The 13,069-nt window shown below is 41.8% G+C and overlaps 1 protein-coding gene across 2 annotated transcripts; it reads left to right on the forward strand.

Annotated features, from left to right (window-relative positions):
* The first annotated feature begins 418 nt into the window (after nt 1-418).
* On the forward strand, nt 419-11,176 carry cdk1.L (cyclin-dependent kinase 1 L homeolog). 2 transcript variants are annotated; one of them, XM_018224295.2, is made up of 8 exons: nt 419-437; nt 2,140-2,199; nt 2,771-2,927; nt 3,619-3,742; nt 7,685-7,855; nt 8,508-8,671; nt 10,464-10,605; nt 10,809-11,174. In XM_018224295.2, exons 2-8 carry the CDS (start codon nt 2,163-2,165, stop codon nt 10,920-10,922), a joined length of 909 nt encoding a protein of 302 aa, XP_018079784.1. In that variant the 5' UTR covers nt 419-437; nt 2,140-2,162; the 3' UTR covers nt 10,923-11,174.
* Nucleotides 11,177-13,069: the final 1,893 nt, after the last annotated feature.

Genomic DNA, 13,069 nt, shown 5'->3' on the forward strand with positions numbered 1-13,069 from the left:
CTGTATAAACACCACACACCTGCCCTCCAGCTCTTACTGAAGCCCTAACAGACAAACGTTCTGTAGGGGATGCTGGGAGTTGTAGTTAAACAGAAAACAACCGGTTGCAAGTGAGATCATACGACTGGTGTGTATAAGTGATCCTCTCGGTCTGTAATTCTTGCATCACGACAATCCTCGCACCGCTGCTCCGACAAAAAAATATATTAAACAATAATCCAGCCGCCCGACCACTTCAGCTCCACGCAAACATTCCGGTGCGAATTTATTCCTTTCTCGTCCCCGCCCGCTGCTGTTTTTACTCCCGCCCTTCCCAGCTTCCTTCGCGCCGTCACCGCTGCCTCACTCTGATTGGCCGCTTTAAATATCCACGGGCGCAGCGATTGGGTCGGGACGGACAGCGTTTTGCGCGTTTGATTTGAAATCTCTCTGTTAAGGCGAGTTGAGGCTTTAGCAAGAGGAAGCGGCGCTGCAAGAGGGGGTAAGGCCGCCTGGGCTCCGGCTTTTAAATGGGGCTTTGTTCTGCCGGAGGGTTTGCTGCTTCTGCTGGCTGCGAATAGGGGAAAGCGCTGCGAATAGGGGAAAGCGCTGCGAATAGGGGAAAGCGCTGCGAATAGGGGAAAGCGCTGCGAATAGGGGAAAGGGCTGCGAATAGGGGAAAGGGCTGCGAATAGGGGAAAGGGCTGCGAATAGGGGAAAGGGCTGCGAATAGGGGAAAGGGCTGCGAATAGGGGAAAGGGCTGCGAATAGGGGAAAGGGCTGCGAATAGGGGAAAGGGCTGCGAATAGGGGAAAGGGCTGCGAATAGGGGAAAGGGCTGCGAATAGGGGAAAGGGCTGCGAATAGGGGAAAGGGCTGCGAATAGGGGAAAGGGCTCAATGTTTGCTTTTTACTTGCAGAGAATTCTTTGTTCCCTGCTATAAGCGCTGCTGATATGACCCAATAGGGAGTCAGGGTGGGAGATGGGAGCACCTGTCTCATTACAGACATTTAACTGCCCCCGTGTAATTGCTCAGGGACTGTCAATCATTGGGATTGGCAGCTCAGCCCTTTAAATCCAGAGACATTTAAATGCCCTTCCATGGTCTCCCCTCCAGGCAGAACTTGCAGCTTGTCTTCATTGTGTCTGGGGGATGCTGGGAGTTGTAGTCCAGCAGTCTGGGGAGCCAAGACCCAGTTAGTAACTAGTTAAGGTGCAGACCAGGGCTGGAGGGAGGCACAACTGCCATAGACTACTACTGCAGGTAGTTATAGTTCAACAGCAGGTGGGCTGGGACTCTCCAACTGCTTATAGTCCTGACTGGGTATAGAAGTGCAGTTCAGCAGCCGGTTTGTCACCTCTGGGTTCCCCCTGGGTTGGTGCCTTATTCTGATTATTTATAATGTGTCGGACATTTATAATGTGACTAGGACAAGGCGTAATACTGACAAGGCTGAAAATAAATAGAGGCGCAGGGTTCCGGCAGTGTAAGGCACAGCTGCTTGTGATTGGTCGCACTGAAACAATTGAACAATGCACCAAACAGCAGTATGGCAACGGCCACAGCTTAATGGGGCACTGTACAGTAGCAGATGTAATATACTCTATATATAGTAAGGGAGCAACACTAGTTCAATAGTACTTAAGCTGATTAGGAGCCTGTTACTGAGGGCTGCTCAACTGCAGGTAGTTATAGTTCCAGTTTATGTTCCAGATTCCATCACTAAAGGGGTAACGCAGGGGTCCCCGACCTTTCACCCGTGAGCAACATTCAGATTTAAAAAGAGTTGGGGAGCAACACAAGCACGAAAAATGTCCCTGGGTGGTGCCATCTAAGGGTTGTGATTAGCTATTGGTAGCCCCTATGTGGATTGTCAACCTACATTGAGGCTCTGTTTGGCAGTACAACTGGTTTTTATACAACCAAAACTTGCCTCCAAGCCTTTAATTCAAAAAAGAGCACCTGCTTTGAGGCCACTGAGAGCAACATCCAAGGGGTTGGAGAGGAACATGTTGCTCACAAACTACTGGTTGGGGGATCAGTGGGGTAACGGCTGCTTCTACTGTACAAATATGCTGTAGATATTTATATGTGGGGTCTCTTCTTCATATACAGGTGTTTCTTTTCCCCAGTAACTTGTATATTTCTCCTCCATGCAGTTGTCCAAACTTGGGAAACAGTCATGGACGAGTACACTAAAATAGAGAAGATCGGAGAGGGTAAGTTGAAGGGAATTTTTTGGTACAGCACTTTTTCACTTGGGGGGGGGGGTTAAAGTCCGAGAAAGACGCAACACTTGATTGTGAGCCTGGGGTCCTCAAACCAATGTGACTTCAAATGTTTTACAATCTTTAGGAGGCAGAACTCTGTAATAAATAAAGGAATTTGGCGCATCCATGGCCACAATAGACTTACTGTTGTAGCCTCCAACGATGCAGCTTAATGTAGTGGCCAAGACCCACAGTAGCCTTATTGAGCATTTGTTTTTTAGGGTCCGTGGCACCCATTTGAAAGCTGGAAAGAGTCAGAATTAGAAGGCAAATTGAAAAGTTATAAAAAATAATGAAGACCAATTGAAAAGTTGCATAGAATAACATACTAAAAGTTAAACTTAAAAGGTATAGAACCCTTTTATATTTTATCTTGTCAGATATTCCAAACATGGGCCTGTGTAGAGAAACCTTTTTTTGTTTTAAAAGTAAATCTTGAGTTTAATTTGGAATGGATTAGGGCCTGCTGGAATGCGGCGTTATCTGGAGCAAAGTGAACTCCTCTTTCTGTTCTTCGCAGGCACATATGGGGTCGTGTACAAGGGTCGTCACAAAGCAACCGGCCAGGTCGTCGCAATGAAGAAAATTAGATTGGAAAATGAAGAGGAAGGTGTCCCAAGTACAGCAATCCGAGAAATATCACTACTTAAAGAGCTTCAGCACCCCAACATAGTCTGGTAATTGTTACCCAGGTTTCTTTCCTATGGTGCCCTAGCATTTCTTAATTATGGGGAGTCGTTTTAAGACCAATTAACATCCGTGCAAAGGAAGGTAAGCTTTTATATTGCCTGCCATGCTCTCAATCTCATTCCCAACAAGGGGTAAAATGAATTTCGGCTGTGACATGGCAGTCATTGGTACTGGCACCTGTGAGTACAGCTCTGAGTTTGGTTAAACCAGCCTCCCTGATTAAAGGACCAGTAATATCACTTTTTTTTTTTTTTTTTTTTTTTTTAAATTCGTTGGTATACAAAAAAAAAAAACCACAGACAAATTAAACATTGAAACCGCTAAGTCTTTATTAAGAAATAATTAACCGAAACTCCGCTTGTGCTCCTCTTCAGAAAAGACGTCAGGGCGACAATCCATCGTGCATCCATTTTCCTCCCTGGCTATCTCCTATAAGGAAGGCATGGAGGAGAAATAGAGCGCTGCATGATGGCTGGCCTTTTCTAAAGAGGAGTGCATGCACAGTTATTTCTTAATAGAAATTTAATTTGGTTTTTTTTTTCGTTCTATACCAACTAATTTGATAAAAAATTTGATGTTACTGGTCCTTTAACAGCTGAGGGGCCATAGGTTGAAGGGTAAATTCCAGCAAATGTTCTTGCTTTGCTGTGGCATTGATAAACTTTCTTTTCTTTCCAGCCTCCTAGATGTCCTCATGCAAGACTCAAGGTTGTATCTTATCTTTGAGTTTCTCTCCATGGATCTAAAGAAGTATTTAGACTCGATACCCAGCGGCCAGTATATCGATACAATGCTCGTTAAGGTAATGAGAGGTTCTTTTTCCTTGCCTAATTGAAGCTACTCCGTTTGGTCGTTGCAAGGTAGATAATTAGGTTATCAGTGCTCCAATCTCTGCCTAATGGGCTTCTGCTAACAAAACCATCACAGTGAAGGGAGGTGGCAGTTCGCTGTAATGTATCTACATTGTAAGGTTCAAACATGGAGTAGCTTCAATTCTCCTGATTAGCTCAAAATGTAACGTAAACCGCTGCGTTTTGTGATAAAAAAAAAAGCAACAGTATGTTCCCTTCACTGTAGAACAAGGGAGTACACTGTCTTAAAGGGATACTGTCATGGAAAAAACATGTTTTTTGCAAAATGCATCTGTTAATAGTGCTGTTCCAGCAGAATTCTGCACTGAAAGCCATTTCTCAAAAGAGCAAACAGATTTTTTTATATTCCATTTTGAAATCTGACATGGGGCTAGACATTTTGTCAGTTTCCCAGCTGCCCCAGTCATGTGACCTGTGCCTGCACTTTAGGATGGAATTGTTTTTTGGCAGGCTTGTTATTTCTCCTACTTAATGTAACTGAATGCGTCTCAGTGGGACATGGCTTTTACTATTGAGTGCTGTTCTTAGATCTACCAGGCAGCTGTTATCTTGTGTTAGGGAGCTGTTATCTGGTTACCTTCCCATTTTTCTGTTGTTAGGCTGCTGGGGGAGGGAGGGGGTGATATCACTCCAACTTGCAGTAAAGAGTGATTGAAGTTTATCAGAGCAAGTCACATGACTGGAGGCAGCTGGGAAATTGACAATATGTCTAGCTCCATGTCAGAATTCAAAAATGTATATAACAAATTAGTTTGCTCTATTGAAAATAGTATTTCAGTGCAGCATTCTGCTGGAGCAGCAATATTAACTGATGCGTTTTGAAAAAACACGGTTTCCCATGACAGTATCCCTTTAAAGGGGTGGTTCACATTTTAAAGTAACTTGTGTTATACAATGGTTAATTCTAAGCAACTTTCCAATTGGCCTTCATTGTTTTTTTATAGTTATTTGCCTTTTTCTTCTGACTCTGCAGCTTTCAAATGGGTGTTGCTGACCAGTTCTAAAAAAAAAAAAATGCTCTGTAAGGCTACTAATGTATTATTATTGCTATTTATTATTAATCGTCTTTCAAATCAGGACCAGTCGTATTCATGTTCCAGTCTCTTATTCAAATCGATGCATGGTTGCTAGGGGAATTTGGACCCTAGTTACTGGAATGCATAAAATGCTAATTGAAGAGCTGCTGAATAAAAAGCTAAATAACTCAAAAACAAAATAACCAATTTTAAATTGTCTCAGAATATCAGTCTCTGCATCATACTGAGTTATCTCAAAGTTGAACAACCCCTTTAAGTTTCTTTGCAGAATGCCCATGCCAATGTTGTACTGTGCGTTCTTGTCGGGGAAAAAAAAAAAAAAATCCCGAATAAGTCATCTTTTAAATCAACTGGCTTCTTGTACAGGAATTTAGATGTTGGCTGGTTGCTGGAGTCCAATTTGACCCAGAAACCAAGCAGTTGCTTAAAGGGCATGTCAACCCAAAAATTCTAAATGCAAAACCTAATTCTAAACCACTTTCCAACAAACATTAAAGGAGACATGTAGGATTAATGAAAAAACCCTAATTTTGTAGGCAATTATAAGTAATATACGGCAGGCCCGGACTGGCAATCTGTGGGTTCTGGCAAATGCCAGAGGGGCTGCTGTATGGTTCCATAGAAAGTTACCATATAGTGGGCTGGTAGGGGCTGTTTGGGCCTCTGTGTACTTGGAATGGCAGGGCCTAGTTTGACTCCCAGGCCTGATATACAGTGTTGCTTTTACATGGTGCTAAAAATTAATATAATCTTTAAAAATAGCCCCTTTATTGGAGCTCCCTATAGATGTTCTCTGGCCCCTGTCTTGTGTTTCAAATGAGGGGTGGGTGTGTCCTAATGGTCTCTGCCAGAATCACAGTAGGAGGGGGACAGCCAATCACAGCCCTGCAGTCAAACAAGCACAGCTAGACTTCGGTTCCCTATCAGGTCCTGCTAGCTGCTGATTGGTTCCTGTCGTGCAGTGAGCTGAGTGCACAGCCTGGGAATTCAGGGAGAAGGGAGGGATTATTAGGTTTTTTTGCATAAATATTCAATAAATCAGCCTGAAACACTACTTTTTTTTTTTTTTTTTTTAAGCAAAATTATTCTATATCTAAATGAGTATAACGCACTGGTACGTTATTTTTTTTTTTTTTTCACTATGTCCCCTTTAAAAGCAAATAATTTTTTATTTTTTTTAAAGTTATTTGTAAAAACAGTTGCTATTGAAAGCAGCATTTGGTTGTTCCCTTTTAAACAATGTTGCAAAAGTCTTGGTTCCCCAACAAAGACAGTTCTGTTAATTAATTGGCTTATGTTACGTTGTATCAATGGCATTTAGGACAGAATAGAAAGAGACAAAAACTGCTTTCAATAGCAACACTTGTATAACCTTGTTATAAACTAAGGAAGGGAAAATGCAGAGATTGGGGGGGTGGAGTCTGAACCCAAAAAGTCCATTTTTTTTATTTATATATATATATATATATATATATATATATATATATATATATATATATATATATATATATATATATATTTTTTTTTTTTTCCTCGGCCTGATCTAATGTGCTGTGTTGGTTCATCTTATGGTGCCTGGTTAATATCTGAATATCAAAGCTGTGTCCAGATCACATTCAAACAAATCTTGTCCTCTTTAAAGGGCAATTAAAGTCTAGAATAAAATAATGAAATGCTGTATTTTGTATACTAAACATGAACTTACTGCACCACAAGCCTAATCAAACAAATGATTTATGCTTTCAAAGTTGGCCACAGGGGGTCACCATCTTGTAACTTTGTTAAACATCTTTGCAAGACCAAGACTGTGCACATGCTCAGTGTGGTCTGGGCTGCTTAGGGATCGTCATAAATTATCAAAACCGCACAAGTCAAATAATATCTGCCAGAAGCCGATACAGCAAGACTAATTAATAATCAGAATATACAGACTGCACTGGGTCGGTGGATACAAATCTCTACACAGTTGTTACAGGGAAACAAACAAAGTTGCTCGAATTCTGGGAATTAAGACGAGGGCTCCCCCTGTGTTTCAAAGTGATCGTTTCTCTGCACAACAGTTAGGGACAGTCTGAATTTTCCTAACTGCAGCTGTCAGAGCAAGTAAAACGAAGGGTGAATTTCACTGCATACAGTCAGGTTTCTTATAAAAAAAAAGGTAGACATTTTTAATTAAAGTATATTATTAGTATAAGATGTTTCTTTTTCATTAAAGAAAGTAAAAATGGGATTTTATTTTTTTGCCTTTACATGCTCTTAAACACTTTTCAGTTGTTTTCAGATTGTTCCCCAGAAATGTACTTTCCATTATTTATTTTTTTACTGTTTTTTTCCAAATCTAAGTTTAAAGTTGAATGTTTGTGTCTCGGGTGTCTGACAGCTCAGTAATTCAGGTGCTGAGTCTAAACTATTACAATTTTGCAACATTTAGTTGATCCATTTCTCAGCAGCATCTCTGGACTATTAGCAACTATTGTATCAAGTCTAACAGCTGCCTGTAATGAAACTCAGAGATTCTGCTCAGCAGGGACAAAGATATGAATTGTATCAACTAAATGTACCAATTTAGAACATTTTGCAGGGTCGGCGACCCCCCCCTCCCAGAGCTGCTTTAGAAGGTGAAAAATGACACTTTACACTTCAGTATTAGAAAAACAGTGACACATAGATCACCAAAGACTTTCTATTTTCTATCTTAAAACAACTAGTTGTTTGAAGGTGAACAACCCCTTTAAAAAAAAAGAATGTATATCTAATGTACCTATATAATTTCCATTGCTTGTGGTTTTTGAGTTATGGTGAATGTCGTTAATTTACACATTTTCTCCCCCACAGAGTTACCTGTACCAGATCCTACAAGGGATTGTATTCTGTCACTCCAGACGAGTTCTACACAGAGACCTGAAACCTCAAAACCTGCTCATAGACAATAAAGGAGTGATAAAGTTGGCAGATTTTGGCCTTGCCAGAGCTTTTGGAATTCCGGTTCGGGTTTACACACACGAGGTGAGTTCTGCGTGATATGCCTCTAACTAAACCCTCCTTCATTCTCCCTCTTTGCTTTGAAGTCAAACCGTCTGGTTGTGTAAAAAGCCTTTATTAGTACAGGTTCGTTTTGTGCATCTCCCACCCAATAATATTCTAGCAATAAAGCCCCCCACCCAGGCACAAGTTCTGAGATTTGGCACCCTACAATGATTAAAATAAACACTTGATTAAAGCCTTTTTAAGGGCTCTTACACATGGGCGTTTTTTTCTGCGCTCTCCTCCGTTGCGCTTTCTTCCGTTCAGCCGCAGGAGTAGACGCAGTCAATTATTGTGAAGGGGGTTGTACTCACACAGACGCATGTATGCGCTGTACGCAGGTGAAATGAGTCATGCTGCGTCCCACCTGCGTTTGGCGCTTACATGCGTCTGTGTGAGAACAGCCCCCTTCACAATAATTGACTGCGTCTACTACTGCGCTCCCCTGCGGCTGAACGGAAGAAAGCGCAACGCAGGAGAGCGCAGAAAAAACCGCCTGTGTGTAAGAGCCCTTAAGCTGAGGGTGCAAAGTGATTATATGGTTTCTATGAAGCAATATGAGATGAGGAAAGTGGGCTTGAATGGGGGCTGCTAGCTTTTCAGGAACATTAAGACGTACGGTGTCTGATTACAGGTCGTGACGTTATGGTACAGAGCCCCGGAAGTGCTGTTGGGGTCAGTCCGATATTCCACGCCAGTTGACGTCTGGAGCGTAGGAACTATTTTCGCCGAGATCGCCACAAAGAAACCCCTCTTCCACGGTGACTCTGAAATTGACCAGCTCTTCAGGATATTCAGGTACCTTCCTGCCTTTAACAATGACTTTGGTCCTTGGTGCTTTTTAAAGAATTCTGTCACTTGGGGGCAGATTTAATGAACTGTAAATTTAGAGCTTAATAAATAAGAACTAGAGATGCACTGAAGCCAGGATTTGGCTTTTTTTCAGCAGGATTCGGCTGAATCCTAATTTGCACATGCAAATTAGGGGTGGGGAGGGAATTCTCGTGACGTTTTTGTCACAAAACAAGGAATTAAAAGGGTTTCCCCTTCCCACCCCTAATTTGAATATGCAAATTAGGGTTCGGTATTTTGGCCAAATCTTTCGTGAAGGATCCCTAATAAGTAACTCGCCCACATTCTATCCATTCCTAGAGGGTTTTTTAGAATTGTATTTATCAGTGGGTGGAAGTTATAACTCGCCATTTGATAAATACGGTTCTAAATAATCCATTAAGAATGAATAGAATGTGGGTAAGTTCTTATTTATTAAAGGACCAGTAACACCAAATTTTTATACTTGTATTTCCCTAAAATAGCGCTAATCATAGGTCAAATTCAAGCTGAAGATTTTAAAAAATCCAAGGGAAAGTAAGCCTAATGTTTTTTTCAGTGTCTGCAGTTTAAAATGTGTGTTTCTATTCCTTCAAACCGGTTTGGGGGTAATGATGTGAGCATATATTTAAGCTGCAGGTGCTGAAAAAAAAGGTGCTTTGGGTTATCGGTACAAAGCTGACTTCTGGTTCAGCGCACAAAGAAATTCAAGCTGCCGCCACCTTTTCACCAATTCTCCTATTGGTCACTTTGAAAGTTAAATTCAAGCTGAAGATCTGAGAAAAATCCAAGGGGAAAGTAAGCCTTGCCTATTATTTATTATTATTATTATTATTATTATAGCTGTTTTGGGGGCCTTAAGCATTGAAAACATTTGGTGTTACTGTTCCTTTAAGCTCTAAACTTGGTTAAATAAATCTTCCCCTAGGTGTAGTCTGTTCATAAATAAAGTAGAACTCCCATTTTACGTTTTTCAGGGGAGCAGAAAAAAATGGTGTAAAATTAGGGAAATGTATTATTCATAATATATAGGTGGGCCCTAGTGATGTGAGGGCCATGTTTTTCCCGATCCGCACCCGCCTTAGTTACAACTTCCCTTTTTAGACCCGCCCCGCCGATGACTTCACAAAAGGGGCGGGGCGAGCAGGCATGCGGCTATAAAGCTGGTAGCCGGCAGTTTTTAAGGTGACGGACGGGGAGACCAAGAGGAAGAGCCTGACCGGACCCACTCGCCATCCACAAAGGGGGGTACGGGGTCGGCCGGAACACGACCGACCTGCGGGTATTGTGCCGGCCTGCACATCACTAGCGGGCCCACAAAACAACAATGTAAAATTGAGGTTTCACTGTATTAGAACTGCACACTTCTTGTAGCGCTCAGATTTTATTGGTGGGCTGCAATCCATTTCAGATATTCTTATTGAAAGCAGAACTACCAAGATAAATTGTTTATATAAAACAATTGCCACTAATTGCCAATTATTACTGTTTTATGACCACTTTCAGCTTGAAAATGTTACATTTTACTCTTGCATGGAGGAAGCCATTACTTGTCATGTGACTTTCTATGTCCGTTAAAGCAGACTTATTATATTGCATGCGGAAGTCACAGCCTTTGTCCCTTCCAGGCAGCAATTGAAGTAATTTGCCTGAAATTTGGGAGGACCATCTAAATGGCTGACACAGCTGTGGGAGGTTGAAATGCATCAAAATAAAGGCAATGTCTGTTATCTCACAAGTAAAGTGACACATTTTGCAGGTCTTTGGGGACACCCAACAATGAAGTGTGGCCAGAAGTAGAGTCTTTACAAGATTACAAGAACACATTCCCCAAATGGAAAGGGGGAAGCCTGTCGTCGAACGTGAAAAATATTGATGAGGATGGGCTGGACCTGCTGTCTGTAAGTATGAGGGGCACTCTACTGTGTGAGCTCATTGGGTTTGTCATTGTTGTGGGTTTGGGAACAGAGACCAGCCCTAGACAGATTTCTTTGGTTTGGGCTGAAAATGTTTGCACCTGGATTGACCTATTCAACTGGGCAGTCCCCCCCCCCCCCCCCAGGTTGTTCTGGATCTAAAAATCTTATAACTTCTTCTTTTACAGAAAATGCTAGTCTATGATCCCGCCAAGAGGATTTCCGCACGAAAAGCTATGCTGCACCCCTACTTCGACGACTTGGATAAGTCCAGCCTTCCTGCCAATCAGATCAGGAATTAAAACGGCAAACGTTGTTTCTTTGGGGTTTCTGGATGGGGGATCTGATGTAAATCACTCATTATTTTTTATTGTCTGTATGTGATATATATATGTATGTGTGTGTGTGTCTCGTCTTCTGCTGCTGATGTAGTGGCACCTCCAAGTACTTGTGTTAAAGCACCACACTCTAATGTAAATATGGACCTGCCAAACATGTGTATAAATGCAATTCCACGCGGACATTTCATTTGCAATAAAGCTTTATTATATGTAGATGAGACTGTCGTCTTCATCCCTTAGTTTTCATGGTGTTTATCATTGCTGTCTGCTCTATGCCTCCCTCCCCCACATCAACTGTATTAAAGGGAGAAATTGGTTTCCATTAAACACCAGAATTTCTCATCGCTCTGCTTTATATATGGAAGCGAAACGATCTCTCCAGCCCACGGACCTGCGCAGGACACGAGAAGCTTTCAGATTGATGCTTAAAGGGGAGCTATCATGAAAATGAGCTTCATCATACTGAAATACATTTTCTAAATACAATCAATTAAAAATTCTGTACCATTTCTGAAAAAAATCGTTTTGCGAATTTCGTGGCAAAGCAAAATGGGATAAGTTTGCCCACCGCTACTTGTGTAAAACCCCGCTTCATGTAAATAAACCATTTTCATAATAATATACTTTTCTAGTAGTAATGGGTAATCATAAATAGAAAATTGCCATTTAAAAAAATAAGGGCCGCCCCCTGGGAATCGTATAATTCACTGTGCACACAACCATACCAACAAACCATACATGTAAGGTCACATGAGCCAATTAACAGACAGAGTTGTGTCTTTTGCTTCCACACTTCTTCCAGTTAGAGTTGTAGTATTTCTGGTCAGGTGATCTCTGAGGCAGCACACAGACCATCACAAAATGGTGGCTCAAGGCAAGAGATGTAGAAGGGCAATATTTACTTAAATATATATTCCAGTTTGGTAAGATTCTTTAATATGCCACTTAATATGATATGAGCTATCTGTTGCTTAAGTGTTAATTTTGGGGGTATAGTTTTCCTTTAAAGCCACATTATTACTTTTATTTAATGAATCACTAAACCGGCATCTTTTTACTATTAATATACTTTTAAAACTTTGTTGGGTTAGTCTTATCCTCTGCTGCAAAGTGCTCCTCATTTTCTATCTTTGCCTTACGGATTGCTGCTTTAAAAGATTTATTATAGTGTTTATATTCATTAAATGCAGCTTCTGTCCTCAGACTTGTAGTTTTTAAATTCCTTTCTCTTCTTTCCTATTAACTTCCTTACTTCTCTATCAAGTCACATAGAGTGGTTCCTAAAACTCTGACATGTACTTCTTACGGGTATGACTACACAGTCCGACACGCTGCGCAAAAACACAGGCGTCACGTCGGATGCGACAGAAATAATGTAAGTAATAGCATTGTCAGATGGTGTCGCAGCATTGTACGCTGCGTCTGCATCCGACAGTCGTGTCATGTTGGATCAACGCTCCGACATTTCCATTACTTACCTTATTTCTGTTGCATCCGACGTGACGCCTGCGTTTAGCACATCGGATCGTGCGGAAATCGTCCCTTAGGGGGTAGATTGAAATCAGTAATGATTTAATATAATTTTAAATGACATCCAATCTATGCTCTGAAGTACTGCCCTTAAAGGGGTTGTTCACCTTTGGATTACTTTTAATATGATGTAGAGAGTGAAAATTCGGCTACGCAAATTTACTGGCAGCAAACATTTTTGGACGCGCATCAGAAAAGTCACTTGTGTCAAAACCGTCGCGATTCAACATTATTTGGATGTCCGTTGACTTTAATGCTGGAGTCAAAATTGATGCGAGCGTCAGAATTGCGTTTCGCAAAAGTTTTGCCAGGAAATTTGCGAATTTTTTGGTGAAAAGAAATGGGACAAATTCGCCCATCACTGCTATCAGCATGTATCAGTGTCGGACTGGCCCGGCGGGACACCGGGAAAAAACACGGTGGGCCCCGACCCTCGTGGGCCCCCGCCGGGCCAGACCCCCTTTACATATATAAATTTTCGAAAAAAAAAGTTTTCACCGATGCGCATCGCCGCTCGCGCATGCGCATGGCGGCGTTCGAGCGGGCGAACTCGGTGTGGCGCAGTAGGGGGCGGGGGG

This window comes from Xenopus laevis, chromosome 7L, assembly GCF_017654675.1.
Source record: "Xenopus laevis strain J_2021 chromosome 7L, Xenopus_laevis_v10.1, whole genome shotgun sequence".
Taxonomy (NCBI): Eukaryota; Metazoa; Chordata; class Amphibia; order Anura; family Pipidae; genus Xenopus; species Xenopus laevis.

Excerpts from the sequence above, each read along its gene's own strand:
- cdk1.L (XM_018224295.2), top strand. The coding sequence starts at position 2,163 with ATGGACGAGTACACTAAAATAGAGAAGATCGGAGAGG. Across the intron at positions 3,743-7,684 it reads TCGATACAATGCTCGTTAAG|AGTTACCTGTACCAGATCCT; the intron begins GTAATGAGAGGT and ends TCTCCCCCACAG. Across the intron at positions 10,606-10,808 it reads ATGGGCTGGACCTGCTGTCT|AAAATGCTAGTCTATGATCC; the intron begins GTAAGTATGAGG and ends CTTCTTTTACAG.